Source organism: Equus asinus, chromosome 25 (genome assembly GCF_041296235.1).
Source record: "Equus asinus isolate D_3611 breed Donkey chromosome 25, EquAss-T2T_v2, whole genome shotgun sequence".
NCBI classification, from domain to species: domain Eukaryota; kingdom Metazoa; phylum Chordata; class Mammalia; order Perissodactyla; family Equidae; genus Equus; species Equus asinus.
The window spans coordinates 48,160,707-48,186,033 of NC_091814.1; the positions used below are offsets into that span (position 1 = coordinate 48,160,707).

General features: G+C 40.2%; 1 protein-coding gene and 10 non-coding genes across 15 annotated transcripts in view; 10 read left to right on the forward strand and 1 right to left on the reverse strand.

Annotated features, from left to right (window-relative positions):
- The window catches only part of ZBTB37 (zinc finger and BTB domain containing 37), a 30,596-nt gene extending 14,000 nt beyond the window's left edge, over positions 1 to 16,596 (reverse strand). For 2 of the 5 annotated variants that reach the window (XM_070498090.1, XM_070498089.1), the window contains exons 1-5: positions 16,478 to 16,596; positions 15,776 to 15,970; positions 13,711 to 14,670; positions 11,909 to 12,008; positions 4,466 to 5,642 (exon numbers count right to left, since the gene is read on the reverse strand). In XM_070498090.1, the coding sequence (XP_070354191.1) occupies positions 5,154 to 5,642; positions 11,909 to 12,008; positions 13,711 to 14,633 (1,512 nt within the window). In that variant the 5' untranslated portion in view covers positions 14,634 to 14,670; positions 15,776 to 15,970; positions 16,478 to 16,596 and the 3' untranslated portion in view covers positions 4,466 to 5,153. The remainder of the gene's footprint in view (positions 1 to 4,465; positions 5,643 to 11,908; positions 12,009 to 13,710; positions 14,671 to 15,775; positions 15,971 to 16,477) is intronic. The other 3 variants (XM_014852893.3, XM_070498091.1, XM_070498092.1) reach the window with 3 other exon arrangements.
- Positions 16,597 to 17,154: 558 nt separating this feature from the next.
- Positions 17,155 to 17,234, forward strand: LOC123280935 (small nucleolar RNA SNORD74). The gene has a single exon (XR_006520236.1). It is a non-coding gene; the product is annotated as a small nucleolar RNA SNORD74 (small nucleolar RNA).
- Positions 17,235 to 17,647: 413 nt separating this feature from the next.
- LOC123280946 (small nucleolar RNA SNORD75) lies at positions 17,648 to 17,709 on the forward strand. The gene has a single exon (XR_006520247.1). It is a non-coding gene; the product is annotated as a small nucleolar RNA SNORD75 (small nucleolar RNA).
- A 159-nt stretch (positions 17,710 to 17,868) lies between these two features.
- Positions 17,869 to 17,950, forward strand: LOC123280931 (small nucleolar RNA SNORD24). The gene has a single exon (XR_006520232.1). It is a non-coding gene; the product is annotated as a small nucleolar RNA SNORD24 (small nucleolar RNA).
- Positions 17,951 to 18,231: 281 nt separating this feature from the next.
- Positions 18,232 to 18,299, forward strand: LOC123280943 (small nucleolar RNA SNORD77). Its single transcript, XR_006520244.1, has one exon. It is a non-coding gene; the product is annotated as a small nucleolar RNA SNORD77 (small nucleolar RNA).
- Positions 18,300 to 18,607: 308 nt separating this feature from the next.
- Positions 18,608 to 18,668, forward strand: LOC123280937 (small nucleolar RNA SNORD44). The gene has a single exon (XR_006520238.1). It is a non-coding gene; the product is annotated as a small nucleolar RNA SNORD44 (small nucleolar RNA).
- A 262-nt stretch (positions 18,669 to 18,930) lies between these two features.
- On the forward strand, positions 18,931 to 18,995 carry LOC123280944 (small nucleolar RNA SNORD78). Its single transcript, XR_006520245.1, has one exon. It is a non-coding gene; the product is annotated as a small nucleolar RNA SNORD78 (small nucleolar RNA).
- A 375-nt stretch (positions 18,996 to 19,370) lies between these two features.
- On the forward strand, positions 19,371 to 19,455 carry LOC123280933 (small nucleolar RNA SNORD79). Its single transcript, XR_006520234.1, has one exon. It is a non-coding gene; the product is annotated as a small nucleolar RNA SNORD79 (small nucleolar RNA).
- Positions 19,456 to 19,615: 160 nt separating this feature from the next.
- LOC123280938 (small nucleolar RNA snR60/Z15/Z230/Z193/J17) lies at positions 19,616 to 19,697 on the forward strand. The gene has a single exon (XR_006520239.1). It is a non-coding gene; the product is annotated as a small nucleolar RNA snR60/Z15/Z230/Z193/J17 (small nucleolar RNA).
- Positions 19,698 to 20,278: 581 nt separating this feature from the next.
- Positions 20,279 to 20,356, forward strand: LOC123280934 (small nucleolar RNA SNORD47). The gene has a single exon (XR_006520235.1). It is a non-coding gene; the product is annotated as a small nucleolar RNA SNORD47 (small nucleolar RNA).
- Positions 20,357 to 20,510: 154 nt separating this feature from the next.
- LOC123280932 (small nucleolar RNA SNORD81) lies at positions 20,511 to 20,587 on the forward strand. Its single transcript, XR_006520233.1, has one exon. It is a non-coding gene; the product is annotated as a small nucleolar RNA SNORD81 (small nucleolar RNA).
- Positions 20,588 to 25,327: the final 4,740 nt, after the last annotated feature.

The following is a 25,327-nucleotide window of genomic DNA, read 5'->3' on the forward strand; positions in this document are numbered from 1 at the left end:
TTCTGTTTATCATCCTAATATTTTTCATTTTTTCCACATTTGGCATAAATAAGCTACTTGACCGATAAGAATAAACCTTCACAGCAAACTTATAATGGCCCAATATATATTTAGAGAATTACAGATAGTAACAGAAATTGGAAGATAGGTCTAAGAAGAATTTGAAACCCTAAGATGTTTCATAATGTTTTAAAATATTCATTAAAAAAAAGGGAAGATTTGGCTTTTTACTACTCCACATGGAACAGAATGAGTTTACTTGAGGAAATTAAAATGAAAATTTATAGTACAGGGAAAGAGTAGAGGTTTCTAATCTAGAAAAACAGTACTTTGGATAAGAATCGAACCACTTATTCATAACAGAAATTAATTTTTAATACTAGTGGGAATAAATTCCTTCTTGCCATCATTATGCAGACCAGTTCAAGTTAACTGAGAAGAACAGCAAAACTTACTTATGAAAACATTTTTTTACAGTGTTTTATGTAAACATGGTACTCATTTAAGCCTACATTATTATTCATGGGAATTATTTTTAAAAATTACTGTTATATCTGTAACTACTGTTCTAAACTTTAATCTACTTGCATCTTCAAGGTAAGGACAAATCATAAAGCCTACTCTAAATGCTTTTAAAGCAACAGGGATCAGTAAGAAAGAGCACAAAGAGGGTTATGAGCAAAGGATCTAGAAAAAGATGGCAAACTCAAGAAACTGATGCATAGAGAGTAGGAATTTAAAACCTCAACTCAACTATTATAAAGGCAAAATGGCAGTAGTGACAAATTTGGGGGCTAATTCTTTCCAATCTAATTCTGGAGTTGGCAAACTTTTCTGTCAAGTGCCAGATAAAAAATATTTTCAGGCTTTGTAGGCCATGTGGTATCTGTCACAAGTACTCAATTTGCCATTACAGTAGAAAGTAGCCATAAACAACACCTAAATGAATAGGTGTGGCCCTATTCCACTGTCACTTTCTTTACACAAACAGGTGGCCTCAGGATTTGGCCCGGGGGCTGTAGTCTGATGAACCTTGATCTAATTCATAAGTCTTAGGGATATATTTTGCTAAGGGGCATCCTCTCAAACTTAGGGATTTACCTGACTTAATTACTTGTCCCTTTTCTAAATCTCAGCAACCAAAATGGTTCAATATTTTGCACTCTTTCCCATATGGTATAAGTGAAGAGCCCCATTTTCAAAGACTGAGTTCAAGAAAGACTTATCTGTTATTCCTTGAACTAATAAGTACACAGATAAGGAGAAGGGCATTTGAGGAAGAGAAAAAAATCACATCTGTTGTATCTGAGAAAACAGAAACTTCCAGGATTCCAACTCCTTCCTAATTAAATGCCTTTCCACTGTGATTAAGAAGAGTTTTGTCTTTGTTTAATTTCCTTTCCATTACCCATTGCTTTCATTTCTTTAAACTAAATCTTCTAGTCAAACAAAATGTAGTTTTTTTACCAGTTAAAAGAAACAAAGTTGGTGTCAAGTAACACCTAACACTTCTTAAAAGTTATTTCTTGCCTAAAGACTATTCAGCTATTAAGGACGAAGTTGACTGCTTCACTCTTCCACCAGACCACGTCCAACCAAGGCCAGATTTCAGCTATGAAGTTAGGAGGAAAGTGGTTTATTTCTATCGTCATACCATCTTTGGGAATCCCTGTTTCAATGATGCAGAAGGATCTGGAAACATTAAAAAATACTAAAAAACAAAATAAAAAAACTTTCCTTAATTGCTATCTCCCTTCTTTTCCACTCTTTATCCTTGAGGAACTAATTTATTTTTATGTATTCAAAGTTAGATTCAACCTTCTGGTATAATGAAATGGGGTGGGGGTATTTTGCAACTTACATAAAATAAAACAACTCAGTTCAGAGGTAAATATGGTTCTGAGTAAAGAGAGAACAAGTCATTAGAAAGAGCCTTTCTGCCTAAGTACAGTGTTTCTGTTCATGCCAATGCTATATTTTATACTGGTATCAGAGTTCAGAGAGAATAAAAGGTACCTCTTAGAATGAAAGTAGATTATATATTGCCATCTCTCTTCTTTTGCTGAGAATATTAGGTAGCTCCTTTGCTATTAAGTGCCACTCAATGCATGAAAACAGTCCCAGTGTTTGCTATTTCATGGCATTAAAGTACTTAATGATGATTTAGCTCTCATTGCTAACGCAGTTCCCTTCACAAGGTGACATGTGCAAGTTAAGATTTGGTAATGACTTTTCAGCATTAGCTAAAGTCCATTTAGTATATCCTTAAGAGAGGTATCCTCTGTGCACACACCAACATATCTATTCATTAGTGTAGATAGAACACTACTAACTCCTATGACCTACAGTGACGTCAGCTAAGAACTAGGACAATGTCACAGTGAACCTGGATAAGAAACTTGGATAGTTACTTAGAATAATAACACCTCATATAACTAAAATGGGGAAATTGCTTTCAGAAACTTTAATTTGTTGAAGAGCTAGCCTGGCTTGAATCTTCATGAATTTCATGGCTCTGGGCCAGACCAATTAAGAGGAAAAAACCAGCAAAGAGGATTGTGCTGATGTGGTCCTAGACGACGGGGGAGCACTCTATTCACAGTATCAATGCAGCAAAAACCTATTAGAAGTGAATGAAAACGGAGGGGGAACCCAACAAACACTCATGGCATTTCCACATCTATGAGACAGTCCCTACGTCATTTAAAATGTTTGTTGCTAACCGTGGATGGAGTACTGACAAATGCTGCAAAGTTTCTCTTTACAGAAATTACTGCACTTCACCTTCACAATTTGGTAATAGTTTTAAAAAGCTCTATTTTCTCACATAAAAATCTAAGAAACTAACACAGCAATAAAGAACTTTCCAGTATACTACTTCCCAAAAGTAGGATGGACTTAAAATTTTTTGGTAGGCTTAAAAGCTCCATCTAAAGCAGCATATTCTGTACTTCTCACCTCCCTGCCTATTTACTAACGGCAAAATCTGTCCACTGAAAGCCTTGATTACCAAATGTTTCCCTAAAGATTTTAGTCTAATTTCAACTCCACTTTTTCTATGCCACAGAACACAGCTGATCCCAACATGGCCTAGGCGACAGTTTTTATCCTGTTTTGTCGTTGCCCAACTAAAGAGGAGAATGTCCCAGTCTGTTTTGTAAAGACAAAATACAGCTTCAACACTACATTTAAGGGTAGGTTCTTATCAAATGTAGCATCATTACATTCCTATTAAAATATGCATTTTAATGTTTTTCCACGAGAGAAAATAACCATTCTCCAGTGATATGGTGCAGCTGTATGTATACGTACAATTCTCAGATTGCTTAAGAGTGACCCTTTGCATTCGAAATTCCTATCATCAAAGAAATGCCGTTCTTTTCTACCCAACCTTTCCACATACCAGAAACTACTATCAGGAAGGGAGCACACTGCTAACATTCTCACAAATGGCTCACCAGTGCTGGCGTGACCAGCCCCTCTCCCAAATCTCTTTTACAATCATCTACGCCTCTGCACCAAAAGAGTTTCTTAAACCACTACATATTTAAATACTCTTTAAAAAAATTAGAGATCAATTAAGAGAAGATAGAGATTTTTCTCTTTTCTATTTGCACTGTAACTTGTAAGCATCTACTTGCCTGCATCCTTTAATAATCCTCCTTCATTCTCTGCATGCAAAACAGGGCATCTAAGGCTCTACAAGTTTGGTAAGTTCTCTCTGACTCTCAGTGCTGGATTAAGAATCTCAGAAATACCCAGAATTACCAAAAAGGTCCCTTGAAGTTTTAAAAATCTTAGGAATGATTAAGTAACCAAACCTGATCAAAATTGATGCCTTGATCAATTTATTGCAACACGATTGTGCATGATGTTTTCTGGTAAATGCCCTGTAGTGTATTAAAAAGCAAAGCTCTTGGAGTCATCAGCAATTTGCTGATAGTTGGTTTATGAATTACTAGGTTTGCAGACGTGAGACATGGATTTAGTGAGGTTCTTCTATTGGACTGAAAATATAAACTATTACATGTGTAGAAGGAAATGGAATTTCAGTTGCAGTAAGAACCATAGTGTTGAATTTCTTCAACCACAATATTGCAGAAAAAAATGTGTTTAAAACTTCATATAAAAGCTATCAGATATGGAGAACTGTGGATTTAAAAATACAATCCAGGCTCATTTCGCTGGAAAGTGACGTTTTGGATGTATAATATTGCTGTTATGTGAAGCTAGGAGCCGAAGAGACTGGATGAAACTTTGGTAGTCAGCCTAACACATGAATTCTTCTGGACTAGAGCCATTTCCTAACACCCAAAGACAGAGGAGTACTATGGTTTACAAACACCAATCAGGAAGTTGCAGTACTGCTCTGTGCTTTTGGACATTTGCAAAACAAAAACACTTCCTTCCCTGCTCCCCTCTTGCTCAACACAACACTCAAGCCCCTAAATGTAGCAGTACCTACTGCAAACACTTTGCTGCTCACTTCACTTCCAGTTGCCTAAAGTGCTTCAGGTGATGCTGCCCACTAGAATACTGCTCCAAGGTCGCTGCTTACACGAAACAATCAGGCAAGTATCAGATGCCGAGTCAAGACCAAGATAAGGTCTAACCTTCCAAAACAGTAAGAGCTACCAGGATCTTTTGTTTTCTTGAAATGTGAAACTTCATGTTCTGGCAGGGAAGGAAGAGAAGAAATTCCTCCTCTTCATCACCATCATGATTACTTCCTTCTCTCTTGTGTCTGGCTGGTTCAGATGACCAAGGCTCCTGCTGCGGTTTTAGATCTGGGCAATTACAGCCACCAGGACGTATGGACCAAAGTACAGTGTTCAAACATGACTGGTAGATAAATGACCATTTATCACTGTTTCGTTAAAAAATTTTTTTCTTATAAAGTTAACAAACCAAGGCTGTTGATCCCTGAATTAGAAAGTTGATTTGCTTGATTATTTTCGAAAGTGTGAGGTGGGAAGGATCGGGGGAAGAGCGCTTTTGCGTATGTTGCTGATCCTCTAGTTTGGCAACATCTTGGGAGCATCTTCCGATCTAGTGATGTGGCATTTTGTGAATCTAAGTACCAGCCCACGGCCCTGATGCTGGCTGCTTACGGCCCAAAGGGGAAGAGGGTGTTCCCCCTCCCCCTCAATGTTTCAATCTGGCCCAGTGGTGGACACAGAGCCCTGGGCTGTTTCCCCAGGAGCAACTGTCTCTTCTTGTGAAGGTGACTCTTCCTCAGCCTGTCCTCGAGATGTGACAGTTGTTTCAGGAGAGATGCTATGAGGCCCCTCCAGGGGTATACAGCCAGGGTGATTTTTGCGAAAGTGCTGATTCAAGATGGCCTGGAAGGGGAAACTTTTGCCACAAACATGACAGTGAAAGGGCTTGTTGCCTGTGTGCTTGCGGATATGATACTCCAGCTGGTCTTTCCGGGTATATTTCTTGCCACACATGCGGCAGACGAATGGTGTGATCCCCATGTGCAGGCGCATGTGGCGGTCCAGGCTCCCCTTCTGGTTGAAAGATTTGGCGCAGTAGATGCAGGTGAGACGGGGGTTGTACCGGAACCACCGCTCAGATACTTCCTGCTCTCGGAGATACTCCACATAGCCACTTACTCCCATCATTGCTGACTCTTCTACCTGTGCAAGGTGAGGAAAATAAGCAAGAAAGAACATATACTATTAAGTACACATGTTAAAAGAAATCAAGGGCCAGCCCTGGTGGCCTAGTGGTCATATTTGGTGTGCTCCGCTTTGGCGGCCTGGGTTTGGTTCCCAAGTGTGGACCTACATCAGTTGTCTGTCAGTGGCCAAGCTGTGGCGGTGGCTCACATACAGAAAAAAAAAAGAGGGAGAGTGGCAGCAGATATTAGCTCAAAAAAGAAAAAAAATCAAATCTATTTTTAGGTTTGTTACTAAGTTATATGCTTATTTTTAGTAGAGATCCAAACAGGAAATTAGTTATGACCAAAAAGTAAAGATGTTAACATAATAATTAAAAAACAAAAATCCGAGGACACTCTTCCATTAGCCTAAAAGAGCAAGACAAACTTCATGCTTATTAACCCCCTGATGAACGTTCCATTTTACAGCGACAGGAGAACCTGAGCTCGTTCATACAATCCTCTTGGAATTTTCAATTATATTCCAGACAATCAGGTAGGTACTTAGGCAGTGCTAGTCCAACAGAACTGTCTATGATGATAGAAATGTTCGATAAGCTGCACCATCTAATACAGTAGCCACTAGCCACATGTGGCTATTAAGCATTTATAATATGGCTAGCGCAACTCAGGAAATGAATTTTTAATTTTAATTGCTTTCAATTAATTTAAATTTAAATAGCCACATTAGCTATGTGATATGGCTAATGGCTTCTATCTTACAGTACAGAATACATTACGGCAAGCACATTATAAATTATATTTATGGCATTATTAATACCAAAATTTAACCCAGCAGTAATTAGGTTTATAAAAATGTATACAATTTGTAGGACACAGTATTCCTTTTTACCCCAAAATATTTTAGTACCACACCAACATCTTCATTCTAAAGACTACCCAAAGTTTAACTGACCTCAGAACAATCTGGCAGAAAAACGGAGAAAGGAAATTAGACCTAGATATGAATTTACTAACTTAGTTATTCTTTCCTACAACCTTTTCACAAATTGATATTCAGTAAGTATTTACTAGCTGATTACCATCCACCAAATACGACAGATACCACAGCAAAAGAAGTACAAGACTTAGTTTTAGGGGCTGGCCCTGTGGCCGAGTGGTTAAGTTTGCGCACTCTGCTTCAGTGGCCCAGGGTTTCGCTGGTTCAAATCCTGGGCATGGACATGGCACCACTCATCAAGCCATGCTGAGGCAGCGTCCCACATGCCACAACTAGAAGGACCCACAACTAAAAATACACAACTATGTATCAGGGGGCTTTGGGGAGAAAAAGGAAAAATAAAATCTTAAAAAAAAAAAAAGACTTGGTTTCTGATTTTGCCCTCTGAACAAAAACTTCTGCACAAAAAAACAGCAAAACACAGAAACAGGGGAAATACATATTCCTAGTAACTTTGTTAATTCACTTTTCAAACTGCTTATACTAAAGGTAAGTGTCCTTGACATACAGTGCACAGACACATTACCATCTAATTTTATACACCTATTATTTGTAGTGGTTGTGAATTGATTTAAACAGATTATTAAAAGAAAATAGAATAATCTGTGATTTATATATTATTTCTCCAATCTCTCTTAGTCTATAAAGTATCTCCCCTCAAGGTAAATTTCTTACATTGTAATAATAAATTTACTTAGGACAATGAAAAAAAAGCAATTATTATAAAAGCAGCATTAGAACTATGCTGTTGTTAACTAGATAATTCTTTAAATTACTGGAAAATAAACGTTTTTTTCCCCTCTGATTTACTTTCTTTCTTTATGAAGGTCAAATGATACATATTTTTTAACTTTCTATGAAAACTTTTAGACAGAATAGAATATTGAATCCCCATCACCCAACAATCATCAAACTAAGGACAATTTTGGTTTTTACCCTCAACTATTTCTCTCCTTTCTCATATTACTTTCAAAGAAACTTCCAGACATAATTTCACCCATAAACATTCTAGTATCTGTCTCTAAAACATGAGGATTCTTTTTTCTTATTATAATCAAAATACCACTATTACACCTAAAAAAAACAGTAATTCCTTAATATCAATTAAATAAGACCTTAATTTTGTTTTACCTAACCTCAACATTAACCATCTAGATAGTTAAAGTATTTAATATATGAAATAAACATGGGTTCCTCCTATCTGAAAGCTGGGAGGGAGTAGGAACAATATATTCCTTTGAATGAATAATTTTAAAATCTTGGATTTATAAATGCTTTTCATTCAAAAGTCTGTCGTATAATATCACTATTTAGAAATGACTGTTTTTAGCTTGCTGACTTCTGAAGCCAATATATGTATATATGTAGTGTAAAACATATATATTATATATATAATGCTGTGAGCAAAAAACTTATGTATGTATACCAGCATTTTAAATATGTAGGAGGGAATTATACATGTCTAGCCGAGGCTAAAGTACCAAGGCAAAGAGGAGAAAACAGATAAGTTGACTCTGGATTAACTGGAGATTCATCTAATTAGCAATTTATCTTGTGCCCTCTTCTTGAATTTCTAAAAATGTGTTTTGTCTCCTTTCACATATGTTAGCTGACAATGCTCCTCAGCTCTTCCAACAGAAGCGAGGCAGTTCTCAGCAGGTTTGGGAAACAGTATGTGAAGTCAAGTGTTGAATAGGAAGACTGAAGTTTTAGATGAATACAGAATTGTTTTATATAACATTTCTTTCTCCTCCATATCCCTGGATAACCAAAACTGAACTCACATAAAGAATGAGGGATTACTGCACTAAAAGGTCCTGGGTGACCACAGACAAAGCACAGAAAAGCTTCTCTGAGGTTTAGTTTTCCCATCCATAAAAAGAAAAGGTTAGCATATACTTTGCCAGCTCTGTTGGAGAATAAAACATGGTAAGAGTACCTTGAAATATTTTCAGTGCATGTTGTTATACTGTATAGCAATTAAGAGTGCTGGAACTTGGGTTCAAATCTGTGTCCTACTTATTGTATGACCTTAAGCAAGTTATTTAACTACTCTATGTGTCAGTTTCTTCATCTGTAAAATGAATATAACAGCATCTAACCCATAGGTTGCTATGAGCATTGAATGAGTTAATATACTAAAGTGCTTACTGTAGCTCAATAAATGTTAGCTATTATTAAACATTACAAACAATATTATTCATAATCTTGAGGGTACCAATTCCCTAAAAAAAATCTGCCTACCCTTAAGGAGAGTAATGTCATGCCAGCATTGTCCACAAGCAGCAAGGAATTGTATTTTAGTTATACGTGATGAATTATAATCACAAAACTCACACATTATGATCAATCTCACCTAAAAAATTACTGCAGTAAAGTTGTAATACAAGAGCAAAATAAATGAGCATAAAATGTAGATTAGGTTCCTGTCAAAGGCAACAATCTATCTTTGCTAGTTTTATTCCACTGAACCTTAAAAAGAAGCAAGAAGGAAAATGGCTGCCTTCTGGTTCTGTCACTAAGAGGCAGATCATTTCACTCCCCACACTTGGCAATTCCCTACTAGATTATAAACTCTAAGCACAGGGACATTCTACATTGCAGAATATCCCAGAACTTGATCGGTGCCTGGTATGCAGTAGGTGTTGAATAACTATTTTTTTAATGAATTATTCCACATAAATAAATTCCATATAAATGAATGATTTCCATATTTTCTAAAACAAATACCAGTCTAAATTCTTGACATGGCCTTCAAAGCCATCTACCATCTTAATCTCAATGACTAATCAGAGAGTCAAAGAATTGAAGGCACTTCAAAAATCATCTGATTTGGTTAATTTTATTTAAAAATCTCCCAAACTGGGGATTTCATGGACAACTAAACAATCTCCTATTTAGTAGGTGCCTCTCTACCGGGCACCTACTAAGTAACTTTAGTTACTCAGAATTATTGAGGGGTAAACAACTCCTATTTATTGCATACCTGATAAGACATGTCATATATAAAGATTAGAAAATGTGCACTCTGCTGTCAAGGAGATTTCAATCTAGAAGGAGACACAAAATTGATGCAAATGAAAAAAGAATAATTTATATGCATCAGCAGAGAATTAGGAGAAATTATATCACTATCTGTAAATGCTACAGTGGTTTAAGAAGGAGAGATGAGAGAGGACTGGGCTAGTTAGGGCAGATGGAAGTAGGAGTTGGCCTTGGGTGGACCCAGACACCTGGGAAGAACATGGCATCCCGAATTCAAGATGCAGAGACAGGAATGTTTGATGCAGTATTGGGACACAGAGAAAGTCTGCCTGTGTGGAACAGACAGTGAATGCTGATGAATGGTGGGAAAAGCTGGGTTAGAAAGATTACAAATTACTTGGAAAATCAGGCCAAATACTTTAACCTTCATACAGTGAAAAAGGAAAAAGCCACAGAATGTTTTTGGGTAAAGAAGTGACCTTAGTAGTCTGTTCCAGTTTAATCACCGTTATAATCAGGAAGCTCTGCAAGTTTATCAAAACTTGTTCTTCCTGTAATGTAAGTCCACGTCCTGTTTTGCGACTCTGTGGCAGGGAAAAACTAACTGGTGAGAAGACTCACCATAATAAACCTTCATGCACATTAAGGCATACATTAACTTATCTCAATATCACCTCCAGACAATATTAGTTATCTTCTATTTCTTTACAGCCTGCACCTTCTGCTTCAGTCAGGTAAACACCTTGTAGAATTCCAATTTTTATCCCTATCCCACTACATATAAGTTATTTCTTTCTACCTACTTCTTTAAAAACTGCATTTAAACTTTCCTGAAAACACTTCCCTTAAGTAGATATTGATTACAGTAATTACTTTTGTTTGTTTGTTTGTTTGTTTTTGGTGAGGAAGATTTGCCCTGAGCTAACATCTGTTGCCAATCTTCCTTTTTTTTTTTTTTTTTTTGCTTGAGGAAGATTAGCCCCGAGTTTACATCTGTGCCAATCTTCCTCCACTTTGTACGTGGGATGCCTTCACAGCATGACTGAGTGGAATAGGTCCACACCTGGGATCTGAACCCGTGAACCTGGGCAGCTGAAGCAGAGCATACCAAACTTTAACCACTCAGCCACAGGGCCAGCCCCTACAGTAATTGCCTTTTAGGCACTCCTACTCCCACAACACTCTTACTAAAATCTGTATGTGTATTGTGCATTAGTCTGTCTTATCTTTCCCTTATGTCGTAAGATCTGTCTCACTGCTGTATTTACTTGCATAATAGTCACCTTCACACAGTCACCACATCCTATTTGACAGATGAGGAGAAAAAGGCTCCTAATTATATTGAGTAAACTCACTTTTCCTCTAAGCTCCTAACATTTTCTCTAACACCTTATTAAAAATAAAAAATTCTCTTGTAACAGTTACAATTCATTTTCTGGTACTGAAAAACCAGCATGATAATATGCAAATAAACACAGTTTATAACAATGCCTTGCTGCTGTTACTACACTATGTACACAATAAAGATCCAATGGTTTAGATAAAAATTAAACAAAATACTATCAGTATAATGCAGAAGCTAAAAATAATTAGCTATGTAATCTTAATCCACCAGTGTTTCCTTTTACAGTGCAAAAGTGTTTACAATTTATTGTGTTCTACTTGGTGAGTTCACCATCTTTTTAAAAATCAATCTTCAATGATAGAGACCTGTGAGAAAAAACAAACAAAAATATCAACCAACTACTTATACTACTTGCTAAGGAGAGTTGCAAAGAAAATAGAAGACATTCCTATCCTTTCTAGGACATTTTAGTCTAACAAAAGATTCAGGAAGAAAATAAATGAAAAGACACAAGAATACAAAAAAAAACACACAAAAATGCATATGCAATTTGTTTACAAATACATAATACTATAAAAATTAGTAATTATGTAGTAGTATACCCACACGTGTATAAAATCAGACTCTCTTGATCCCAGGTCCTAAATTACCTGCATGTAGTTTTCAGGGGTTATTTCTATTACTCTCAGGACTACAAACTGGTTTCAATCATGAGGAAAGAGTTCCAGAATCTTATCTTTTTCTACTTCTTACACTCTGTTGACACCAAAAGTGTATTTCCTGCATTCTCACAAGCAAGAATAAAGTAAAAAGTAATCAAATACAGTATTTATTTAACGGGGCCACTGTTGCCTCTCCTACATCTTCATCTTTCCCTCCTTACTGTGCTCTGTTCACACACACTGGCAATTTCTCCAACCACCGCAGCAATCCTAAATCCACAACTACATACCTGGGAGCTGGGCAGCTTAGGCTCATCCATTCTCCCAGGAGACTCACTTCTGGCTCTGTGTCTCTCAGTCAAGGGAACAACACTGCCGGAGGGGCTAAATCTGTCGGAAGAGGAACAAGAAGGGGACTAATAGAAAAGAAACTTAAAAAATGGTGATGTCTACCCTCTTTATCCCATGGCTGAGGAAGGGGGAACAAACTGAACAACGCATGACTTAAGAAATACTTTCACGGCATCAATATAGGATCTGGTTTAAATAAGAAAGGTTTGCCCTAGTAAATTTAAGAAATACAAAATGACATTGCAGATAGACTATATGACCTGGTGAAGCTAAGACTAAATAAAACCTTCTATCCTCACCTAAGTACTGGGAGACCATAAAAGGATAAATTAAAACTGGATTTATAACTTTGTTTCTTCCATGTAACTATAAGGGTTTTCGTTGTTCCTAGCCCCATGATAACTTGTTACATATTTCAGACTATTGCTATAGATCATGGAAATGAAAAGTCTCTGCATTTAAGCTATTACTTCTGATACAGTTTCAACATAGGGGACAACAGTGCTAATGGGGAAATAAGTATTATGTTCAAGAATATTTCAACTATCAAGGACACAAGAAGGAAAAAAAAAACAAGACTGCCTGAAGTAGATACAGTATATACTCTCTGAATTTCTGTGACACATATGTCTCTCAAGACCAGGTGTGAACCAGAGTAACAGCTTCTTTAGTTTTTGTTGCTCATGGGTCAATATATTTTCAAGAGAGGAAAAGAATATTACCAATCTAAGTTGGCAATATTTCTTTCAGTTTTCTTACATTAAAATTATTGTTATTTCCACCAAAAAGAAATGTTCTAACAACTGCAATGTATTAGAAAGAGAAAAGTGAGGCAAAGGGCATAGTAGCACTGGTGGAAAACCAACTCTCAGGCTTGTGGTAGCAGCAGTCATCAATGAAACAAAACGGGGGAGCTATCATCAAATGATAACTGAAAAAAGGAATGAAAAACATCCAAAAAGCTTTTCCTTGGAATTATGGTGATTATACTAATTTGAAAAGAACAACAGGGGCTGGCCTGGGGGGCGCAGCGAATAAGTTCACACGTTCCGCTCCGACGGCCCAGGGCTCCCCAGTTCGGATCCCGGGTGTTGACATGGCACCACTTGGCACGCCATGCTGTGGTAGGCGTCCCACATAGAAAGTAGAGGAAGATGGGCACGGATGTTAGCTCAGGGCCAGCCTTCCTCAGCAAAAAGAGGAGGACTGGCGGCAGATGTTACCGCAGGGCTAATCTTCCTCAAAAATTTAAAAATAAATAAATAAATAAATAGAAAGAACAATCACTGCTGGTACCATACTTCCTCTAATTTGGTAGGTGGGGGCAAAGAAAAGTAAACAGTGCTACAAAGGAAAGTGAGACTCCCCGAGGCCACCTACCTGTTTGATAACATACCAAGGAAGGGCAATGCTGCCAGGTTCCCAGCTGATGATCAGCTCCCTGCCTGGAATTCCGAGGAAGCCCTGGCAATTACTGATCCTAGTGTGGCTGCAGATCCTATTCTGATTCATGGAAGTGTCTAAATTTACCATAGTTCTCACAACACTGTGAATACTTCAGGACTAGGAGCTTCCTGCTTTAAAAAAATAAGAATGCAAGTCTTTTTGGCACACCTCCAGTTTCCCCAACATTAATTTATTTTGGCTAAGAACATCAAGTAAGGAAGATGCTCTCTGTACCACACAGAGGGCCCGCTTTAGTGATGTCTGCCATTAGACGGGCAAACAAAACAAAACTTACCTGTCAATTTCACTGCTCGTTGGCCGAGCCACTTTGGCTCCCGAAGATCCTAAAGTGTAATTTTCCTGTCCTACAGAACCATGGCCGGTGGTGTCAATCACCATGGCTGTGACTTCCTCTGCACTACTCCCATCTTCTCCAGAAGGCTGATTCTCAGGCCCAAGCCACTCCTCGAAACTTTCAGTTTTGATGTGTACTGCTCCAAGAACCCTCACTTCATCATCACTCCGGGCCCCTCGGTCTGCTACTCCTGTCTCCACGTACCACTGTCCTGCTCTGTTGATCCGAAGAATGGGCTCCCGGCTCTCTACATCAGAACTCTGTTCAATTACCTGTGGGCTGGTGGACTCCTCAGGAGGACTGAGCTCCCTGATATCCAGCACAGCACTAACCTGACCTCGCCAGTTTCCCTTTGGGGCATTATGTCGTGGGCTGAGGGAGCGGTTTAGATTTGGGGTGACCCTGTGAGACTCTGGAGGTCTCTCTGGATGCTTTGTCCTCGTTTGACTTAATTCTGCTTCAACCTCACCCACGTTAATTTTGAAATGAATGCCCTCCAGGATCTGTGTACATTTGTCTATAATATGCTGCATCTGCAGAAAACTGGCAGCTGTCAAGTAGCTGATAATATCTGCCAGTTGTAGGCATATCCGCCCTGTATAACAGAAAGAAAGGAGCTGTTCAAAAACAGTAGGGTTTTTGATGACTGAAATGGAGACAGTACTCATCTCATTCAAGGACATGTGATCTCGGAAATAGGGGGAGCTGGCAGCTAGTACCACTTTGTGAGCCCGAAAAGCTTGTCCTTGCACATTGACCACGATATCACAGAGACGGCCCTGCATGCGCAGCTGGTTTAGATGGCTCAGGACGGAGTTGCTGAAGTCAGGGATCTCCAGTTGTATGTTCCCTCCTTTCTCCATGGTCGTGCCTGAGGGCGTAGGCAGGCATTCAACCCTGCTGAAAGAGGAAACCACATTCCCATTAAAAGTTGTAATTTCACTCCCCTCGTGCTTTCCAATTCAAACATATTTAAAAATATTATTTGGTAGAATTTCAAAATCTCCAAGCAAAAAGAGATACCATCCTTATGTTTAGATGTGGAAAAGAAATACCAACAGGTTTTTCAGTTTAGGTTTCATGGCAAGACACCGTTAAAACTGAAAAGCGATTATTAGACCCCTAAAAATTCAAGCTATGCCCATACTTTCCTTACTAATGAGATATGCAACATCAAAACAGAAGTTCAACAGAACAGAGGAGGAAACAGCTATTGTCAGGTTTTTTTAAAGTGTTAATCATAAGGTATTTGTACACTGAATATAACATCCTGTGACAACTTCTCTTTGGAGGAAAGGAAGCAGCTTTTTGAATAACAGTAGTTATACACAGACGGATTGATTAGATGTCTCTCTTCTTAATATTTTACTACGTGCTGCATGAGTTATGTTTATTATTTCATAAAGTGACTAATATCCCACACGAATCTAAGTCATTATTTCTAAGCTTAAGAGTCAGAGCACCCCAAAAGGCTTTGGGTTCAGGAGTCTGAGGCAAACCCAAGGTTAGGAAAAATGCCACAGCTGTGTCAGGACTCTGTCAAGACGAGGACTGGGAGAAGTTCACTCTCAGAAGTAGGAAAGGGTAGGCAAACCGGCCTTCATCTAAATTCGAAGTCGGGAATCTCAGAGTGGTGGTGATGTTTTGATTCTGAAATTTAGTTCCCCAAAGCTGGTAAAAAACTGACATCTACCAAATATGGCCAATATTTTAACATTAAAAGATTTTTAAAAACTTGCTAAATCACTAAGCCTATAACTGGATCCAACAGTCTTCGACGGTTTAGAGCACAGTTTGTATAAATCCCAACAGGAAGACACTGACTCGAGTCCAAGGTGTTTCCATTTATCTGTAAATTTGTAAGACATCACAGTTGCGTAGGACCTGCAACTTCAGAACTTAACCTGACAAGCTCACAGTATGGCCATGCATTTACAACACACTTATCAGTAAATAGGGAAGTGTATATACACTGCTTTTAAGAATCAACTTTAGCCAATCTGACCTTTTTCCAAAGCGTTTTTGTTTGTTTTGAAACTTTTAATCCAATAAGAGCCTCTGTCGATGCCATCCTGAATTCAGATGTGCTTATTTTGGAGCCTACACCAGCGCCTTTTTGGTTTGCTCTTTCCGGCAATTCCCCAGTGAGGAGGAAGCCCCTGGAGTAAGGTCTTTACCGTCGGCACTGGAGGGGTGAGAGCTGTAAGAGGGAGAATCGGGAACGGCATGGGGTTGGCCACTCCGGTACTTGAGCGGCTTTCGCCCGCGTTAGGAAGCGTGGGGAGCGCGGGCTGCCTGAGGGGGGAAACGTCAGCGAGGCGCGGGGCCGGGGAGCGAGCAGTCAGGTGAGGGTAAAGGACCGGGAAGGGGGCGGCGCCCCGGGACCGGGTCCAGGCGGGAGGCGTAGGCGGGCGGGGAGCTGCCCAGAGGTGGGTGTGTGTGTCTGGGTGTGTCCGGGCTGCCGTGGGGGAGGGGGCCGCCCATCCCGGGGTCCTGAGGGAGGGGCCCGGCGAGGGGGCGGGTCCGGCAGCTGAGCCCGGCCCGGGGCCAAGGGGGTGGAAGGTCTCCGGGTGCCTTGATGGGGGCTGAAGGGAAGTGGCTGGGCGCCCCAGGAGCAGGCTGCGGCGGAGACCCGGCAAGGCGGCCCCGGTGCAGGGCAGCGGGACCAGCGTGCGGGGCCCGAGCCCAGTCAAGGAGCAGCACCTACCTCCGGGGGTGGAAATGGGCCGGAATGGGCCGGAACACCGTCCCGGAAGTGAAACCCCCCACTCCCTCCCCCGGAGCGGGCGACGTGCCGGAAGGAAATCACTCACCCTTACACCGCTCCCCCTCCCTCTTCCCCCCTCCCCCCTCCCCCAGCGCTTTCCGTCTCTCGCGCCCCCTCCCCTCTCCTCTCTTCCTTCTTGGTAGGAGGGCGGGAGCCCTGCGTCACGCTGGCGCCGTGTCCCCGCCCACAATGGCGAGGTGGGGCGGGGCCCAGGGGGGCGGGCTTAGAAGACGGGAAGGGGTGTGGCTGGGGGAGGGGGCGGAGACAGAGGGAGGAGCGGGGAGGAGCTGAAGCAGACGCTAGCGGGGAGAGTGCGTCATGACGTCATGGAAAAGAGTCTTTATATACAGGTGCCTGGACGCCATCTCGGTCTTTCGAGGCTGGGAGTGAGTGGCTGGTATGTTTGTGCTTTTGCAGTTGCTGAATGGGTTCTTGGTTCTAGGCCTCCAGGCCTTGGCTGTCAAAGGCACCTTCAAGTGGCTGGCATTTCTAGTCCAGTTGCAAGCCTTTGCAGGACTCACAGACGACGATGGTGGAAGATTGCGCGTTGGGTGGTGGCGCGACCTAAACTACTGCAGTGGTGATTAGGGCTGAACTGCGGGAATATCTCGGCTCGCGTGTCCTGCCTCTGATGAAGCCTGTGTTGGTAGGGACATCTGAGACTGTTGATGAATGCCAACGGTTCTGATGGCGGTGCATGCTGAGAAACCCGAGCGGGCCTTTGTTAATAATTTCGGCCGCTTGCTCTCAGGAAGGCGGGTGGTTGGAGTAGACCACGTGGTTCTCTAAATGGCTGCATTCCGCAGTGCACCGTGATTGCCGTCCACGGTTCTTAAACTTACCTTCTTGCATTGCTCTTTTATAATATAAGTGCACCCTTTACAGTCATGAAATCATGGGTGGTATAAACGCTCTGCAGACATGATACAAAAAAGACAATGGTTAAGCTTAATTTAGAACAAAATGAATTTAAAAAATCTCTAATTTTTAATCTAGGAATGGTGCGAGGCACGAATACAATGTGGCTTTTGATGGCACCAGATGGACAGGTAAGAAATTGATAAATACAGTGGGAAGAATGAAATCTGCTTAGAGGTGGTCTTTATGTTAAGCCTGTGATGGTTTAAGAGTAGTGGACAGAAAGGATTTCTGAAAAGCTGTATTCTGAGGCTTAAATACTTAAGACATTAATGTTTAACTTGGCTAACAGCATGTTTGATTGCATATGCTTTGCCTGTTTTGTAGGTCTTTGCCAGAGGGCTGAGAACAGCTGCTGGGGTAAGTTACTGGAATTCCTCACAAAGGGAAGTAGGTCGAAAATGCGCTGAATGTGCCACAATGATGACATTTTATTTGCTACTCTTGACTGTAAGAATGACGAGAATTATTACCACCGTTATCCTAACTGAGGCACACAGAATGGTGATTTGGAGAACATCGAGATTGCACGTGAGTTTACATGAAGCTATTTCTTCGCAGGTCCTAAAGGGCAAGCTTCACACACAAGCTGTGGGCAAACAGGTGAGAAGCCTTTTTATAGTCCACATTTACCCAGTACTTTTCAGTTAATTTTTTCAGAGGTTACAAATGGCCAAATAAGTGTTGATTGCATTAGGGTTTTCCTCCCCTTTTCAAATGTGAACTTCTGCACTCCACATTTTATATTTAATGCTGAGGGAAACCTGGAGAAACAGATACTATGATGGTTGCATAGTTCAGCAGATTGAATCATGAAGAGAGAAACCATTTGTCTGATGTATCTGGGATCTTTAGTAAAACTGGTTTGCTGTTAATATAACCACAAAGAAGTACTACTAATCGAGCTGCTCTTCTTTCTAGACATTAAACAGAATTAGCTGGAAGTTGAAGTGGTAAGTAAAAAAACTATAATCAAACTAAACATCGGTAACTGGGCAAAGTGACAGAAATGGCATTTTAGGGATGCCTTCTAATGCACAGGAAGCACTCATACTAGGAAGTGCTTGAACGGTGTGCTTAAATGCATTAAATAAATGCCAGGTCCTTGTCCTGTTATTGGTATTAACGTGCTATCATAGTTTGTAAAAGCAGCCTGTATGATGATAAGCGAATACTGACTGAACATGAAGGTCTTAATTAGCTCTACCTGATTTCAGGCACTTTTCAGATTTGTGGGGAGAAAATTTATCTTTGGCTATTATAAAACCACTCTTATTTCTTAGGTGGACTTGAGCTTTGACATGTCTGGATTGAGAGTTTGGTTTTTTTGGTAAGTGTTAATGGTAAAAACATTTCAGTAGGCTTAAGTGTTACTGAGAATGCTGATATGGTAGAATGCTTAGCTACCAAGCTACTAATTATGACTTATCTCCTGTGTTGGTGAATGCATGTTGAGCATGCTCTGTACGGGGTTTTTGTAATGATGTTGATCAAATGTCTGACCTGAAATGAGCATGTAGACCAATTTAACACTGAAGAACCCTGTGAGAAATAATTGAGGGAAATTTAATGATATTTAGCATTTTAATGAAAGATCTCCTTTCCCTTCTAGCGACTGGGTACTACACAAGTTTTTATTCGCGGACGGCTTGCTTAGGGTAAGACATCAAAACAACTCTTTGTCTCCTGGCACTCAGGTTCATTGTTTCTGAAATGTGCCTGTCTTAGTAATTGTTGGCTATCTTAGTGTTTGTGTGTTGCAAAGCCAGTGGACGGTTTTGACAAGTAAAAGGCTTTAGTAGTCAGCTATGATGACGGACATCTAAAGCGTTACTCTCTTTTTTAGGTGCAGATGTTGGTCACCTTTTATGTAAAGGTATGTATTTTATTAATCTTACATAGTTACTAAGTAAGGTGCTGTTAGTGATGATTTTTGAAAATAACAGATGGGAATCTCTCTGAAAAACAATGAAGATTAATTTTTAAAAACTGAAACAGTACCTGGAAAATTGTATAACTGCACCTATGACTACCTATTACTAAATTTGACTAAATTTCTGTAGGTGTGAAGAGTTGGGTCGTCTACAAGGCCTGGAACAGGAGTTTTAAGCACAGGTACTGTTAGTTTCAAGTTTGGGTTTTACGTGGAGTGGTTTAAAGCCGATACAATGATGATAACATAGTTCAGCAGACTCACAGTGATGAGCAATATTAAGTCTTTCGCTCCTATCTGATGTATCTGGCTGCAACAATCTTATAATACCCTTGAAAAAGGAAGTTAGCTATTGTCCCATGGAAAATGGTCAGGAGTTTGGATAACTAATGGCTCATATACAAACGTTCTGTACTCTCTTAATTTCAGGGTTAAGAATTCAAGATTTGGAGAAGTACAGGTTTTAATATATTTTAATTAATAAACATTTAGAGAAGTGTAGATGTTCAGCAAAACTGAGCCAGAAAGTAGAGTTCCCATATACCCCTCTGTCAACATCCACCACCAGAGTGGGACTTGTGTTCCAATACGATGAACCTGCATTGACATGTCATTATCACCCAAAGTCTATAGTTTTTGTTAGGGTTCACTCCTGGGTTGTGCATTCTCTGGGTTTGGGCAAATGTATAACGAAATACATGCACTGTTGTAGCACTGTACAGAAGAGATTCAGGGCCCTGAATGTTAGTTTCAAAAACTTAATGGGGGGAGTTAAGTAGGCAGTTTTTAAATGAATGGGTTTTTTTGTCTTCTAATAGGCAGACCTTCTGTTACTCTGAAGATTTCAAGGTAAATCAGTCTTTAGTGTTGCATATGATACGTTAGAATGTAACCAGTGATGTGATGATTCTGCCAAATGAAATAGAATGATATCACTTATAAAACCGTTCCATTTTGATTCTGAGGTTACTAACAAGCATCACACTGAAGTTTTTTGTTTGTTTGTTTTTTTTACCATGATTAACATGTCATCTTTACTAATTTTAGGGCATTTATGACAGCAGTTATGCAGCTTACCAGTTGAAAGGTGAGACTTAAAAATATAGTGCTGTTGTCTTATTCCAGAATACATGATGATCTCACCCCAACTTGAACTCTCTCACTGATTACTTGATGATGAGATAAGATCTGATATTCATATACTCCAAATACCATTAGAATTGAAATATGGAAATATGACTAAAATGGCTTCTTTGTTTTTGCAGACAGCTGGATGGATGCTTATGTGATAGAAGATTAAAAGCAACTTTCAGTTTTAATGATGGATGCTTATGTGATAGAAGATTAAAAGCAACTTTCAGTTTTAATGATGGATGCTTATGTGATAGAAGATTAAAAGCAACTTTCAGTTTTAATAAATTTTTATACAAAATATCTGATCAAGTGTGCTTATTTCACTTCAGTAGGATAAAGGAAGGGAAATAGGACACCTTGGTGATTAAGGCCCTCTGGCGTTCGTTTAACAACACATTTTCATATGTATTTTACAGGATGTCTTAGGATTGAAAGTGCAATTTGTGCTGAGAAATAAACTATCACATTTATATTTAAAATGCTGTGCTTCTGTTGGAAACAGTGACATGATCTGAAGGATGAGCTGTATTTTGCAGAAATTGTCTAGGGCTTGAATGTGAAATCACTTGGTCAATTTTTGCTCGAAACTTTTTTTTTTTTGGTAAAGATTGGCACCTGGGCTAACAACTGTGGCCCATTTTTTTCCCCTGCTTTATCTCCCCAACCTCCCCCCCCACCCCCGCCCCGGACATAGTTGTATATCTTCGTTGTGGCTCCTTCTAGTTGTGGGATGCGGGATGCTGCCTCAACGTGGCCTGAGGAGTGGTGCCATGTCCACGCCCAGGATCTGAACCCTGGGCTGCTGCAGCAGAGTGCACGAACTTAACCACAACCACTTGGCCACGGAGCTGGCCCCACCAGAAATTCTTTATCTGAAATCAGATTAAAAGCCAGAGTACTAGCTTGAGGCTGGAAAAGCAAAATTTGAGCTTAAACAATTTTTGCTATGGAAGAAAGTGCCCAAAGCATGAAAATGTTAACACAGGAACCTCACTGGTGCTCTTACTGACCCAAATGGGCAATTGAACCATCAAAATACATGCCTTTATACAGACAAAATTGGAAAGAAAAATGAGCTCTTTGAGTGGCAGTAGGAATGCTGGAATTGGAAAATCTACATTTGCAATAAGTAGTATGGTGATGGGTCTGGCAAGTTGTTGATAGATGCCAAAGTTGGTGGGTGCAAGGGAAGTAACTGGTCTCAGAGACCTCCCCAAAGATGGATATTTTAAAAAGGCCTAGAAAAAACATTGGGACAAACTAGATTTTAAATGAAGTGTAAATACTACTGGTTATAGAAGTATCCTTGTGTTAGAAAATCGGTGTTTAGGAGTACTAGTTATGCAAATAAAATTCTGGGGCATGTACTTAAGTCAAGTTAATGAGGATAGTAAGATTAGTAAACCAGTGGGTTGCCAGTTAATTACTCCCAAAATTCCTGAAGGAAATAGCTCTGGCTTCTGGCAACATCCCAAAGCCTAAATATTAAATACTTTCTAATCAAATTTAAGCTCACTAATTAGCCCTTGAAAGTGGGTAGGAGCTTTTGAGTTACTGTTTTTCCTAGGACTTTAATGCTTTTGATAGCTTAAGAATTGTGAACATTGCAAATCTGAATGGATAAAAACGGTCACTCCTTTTCTCCAAAATAAACCATCTGTTGGTAGAAGTGAGTTCTAATGTGTTCAGGGTATGAGGGAATAGTATGTTTCAAGATCTGTTAGCTCTAGCCACATGGACATGCCATACTTTTGAGGTTTCTTCAGGCTTTTCATGCTTGCTCTTTCTCTGCAGGAAAGGTAAAATACCTTTCAGTGCCTGGTGCTTACTCAAATGTCTCCCCCGGGCTCTGAGGCCCTATGTGAGACGGAACCACCTGCACCCGACTCGAGGTCTCTTAGCCTTTTATTCTTCATACTACCCCCACTACTTGGTGTTACATGTTGACTCATTTTCCCCTTTCTAAGAGGTAAAACTCCATGGAAGGGATTTGGTCTGTTCTGTTTGTTGCAGTATTAACAAGCCTGTTATACTCTGTATTTACTGAAATAACTGTAGATGTGATAAGATAGTCTTTGAGAAGTTGTGGAGATTGACCAGGTACCGAAAGACTGAGGATAAGATATCCTGAATGTGAAACGGGGAAAATTCTATTTCAACGAAATAGGCAGCGAAGTACCTCCTATCATGAAGGTCTATGGCTTGGGTGACTGCCTGGTTGAAAACTGTCCACAGTCATGGCTAATGAAACAAATCTGAAGGGCCATAAACGAATGAAAAAGAAAAATAATAGCTCGTTTTTGAAGGCTTACTACATGCTGAGTGTGTGTTTCAGTTCATCCTTTTAATGATAGCAAGTTAGGAATTAGCCTCCATTTTATGGGTAAATAGGCTCAGAGGATAAGAAAGTTACCCGAGCCCACACAGGTGGTAAGTGGCAGAGACCAAATATACAAGAGCCTATCTCATTCCTAATTGACAGAATTAGAACATTGAAGAATAATTATCTTTGGGGACTGGAAGAAAGGACCAAAAGCACTAAATGAAACACTACAGTCAGGAATATTGAAGTCTTCTCTTTCTGTCTGAAAAGCCCCAACGGTGTCTTCAGGATGGGGGGAAAGCTGGCTTGACCGAGGATTGTTTCGGAAAAACTTGGAGGCTTTATGGAGTACAAACTCAGTGTTATCCAATGGTGGAACTGAGCTGATTTAAAAAAACAACAAAAACCCATTGTGACCTTAAGACTCTGGCACTGAGTGGGAAGTTGGACTACTCAATCTCGAGGATGCCTTCCAATCCTAGGAACCTGTAATTCTATATATAATCTCACACACTGCTCGAGCACTGGGGGTGGCGTGGGAGAATGGAATGTGTAGGTTGCTGTTATACCCTGCTATCTTTAGTGTGAATCACTGATTCCCAGGTTTATAATTCCAATATCCTCCTCATTTATTTGAAAATTATATATATTCATGAAAAATTATACCCATTTACTAAGTGAGATCCCAGGTAAATTATTTTCATTGAAGAAAATGGAAATAACCCATTAGTTGACCCCAACCCCACTAGAAAGTCAACAAATGGCAATTCTAGTTTAGTCATGATCTGTTTCATTTACAGTATGTCCTGCCAAACACATTAAGGAAGGATTTCCAGGGTCCGGCCCTGTGGCCGAGTGATTGAGTTCGTGTGCTACACTTTGGCGGCCTGGGGTTTCGCCAGTTCGGATCCTGGTGGCATCCCATATGCCACAATTAGAAGGATCCACAACTAAAAATATATACAACTATGTACTGGGGGGGGGGTTGGGGAGAAAAAAAAAGGGGGGCAACAGTTGTTAGCTTAGGTGCCAATCTTTAAAAAAAAAATAAGGGATTTCCATGTAATTATATTCTCAAGCTGGAAAGTTGGGTTCCATGATTCAAAATCAGTGCTTGTTTATCCTTCAAATGTCACAGCTCTTAAAATACATAAATTGACTTTTTCAACTTTTATAAAGCTGTACATTTAGGTATTTTAAAGATATCCTCATGCTCTTGAAAATCCCTGGGCTTAGAAATGATATATTGCATGCTTCCTTCCTCCCTCTTCTTCCAGATGTAAAACTAGGGAAATTGTTGGTGTTCTGTGCCATATAGACGATAAAGCTGAGATTGGACTCCTGTTTAACTTTTAAGTGATCTATTCGTCCCAAGCCATTTTAGTTAAAAACTGAAAGAAAGGTCAATGCTTGCTAAGAATTAAGCTACCATCAGCAACAAGCTGCCGACATTTGAGGGAGTATTGCTTTAGGAGGTCTTCCCTATTGGTTAGGCTGGTCTCAGGGCTTCTCTGCCTGGCTTCATCTAACAATTTACTGCATCATCTCAAATATGATCTGTTTATGTGTCAGTCTCCCCTGTGACGCTAAAAGCCTCTCCAGGACGGGGACCACAATTTATTCATCTCCATGCCAGACCCACCCCTCACCCCCAGCTCCTAACCCAGAGCTTGGCATGTATGGGTCAACTATCCATTTAATAATTCACCCAAAACATGCTTATGGAGCACCTATTATGTACCAAGTAGTCTCTCAGATGCTGGGAATAGATACTACAGAGAATACAGACAAAAGCCCTGCCCTCCTGGAGCTGACATTCTAGTGGGGCAGACAAAATAAGTAAGTAAAACATAGAGTATCAGATAACGTGGTAAGTGCCAGAGAGGAAAAATAAAGCTGAGAAAGGCAGGCAGAGGGTGCTGGTGGGGGGCAGGGCTCTTTCAAATGTGGTTGTCAGGGAAATCTTCACTAAAAAGGAAGCATTTGAGCAAAGACTTGAGGATATTAGGGAGTGAACAATGCAATTATCTAGAGAAAAATTGCTAGGGGAAAGCTAGGGCAAAGGTCTGGACATGTGGTCACACTGGTCAACACCAGGAAAAGCAAGGACGCCACTGTAGAGGGAGCGGAGGGAGAGAGGAGGAGCGCGGGAGGAGGTGGTCAGGAAGTAGCAAGTGGCAGGTTATGGAGAGCTTGGGAGGCCACTGTGAGGACTGTTCTCTGAGATGGGAAACCACTGCAGGGTTTTGAGCAGAGAAGTGATGTGATCTGGAATGTCAGCAAGATTGTTAGGAAGCTTTTGGTGTAATGTAGGCATCAGAAGATGGTCACGTGAAACAGGGTGGGAGCCTGGAGGGGTGGAAAGTGTCAGATGCAGGATTGATTTTGAAGGTAGAGCTGACAGATAGTTGAGACAAATAAGTCTCTCCAGACTCACTTTCTTGCTCTCATCATAAAGCAGGACAATTAGGTGTTTACAAGA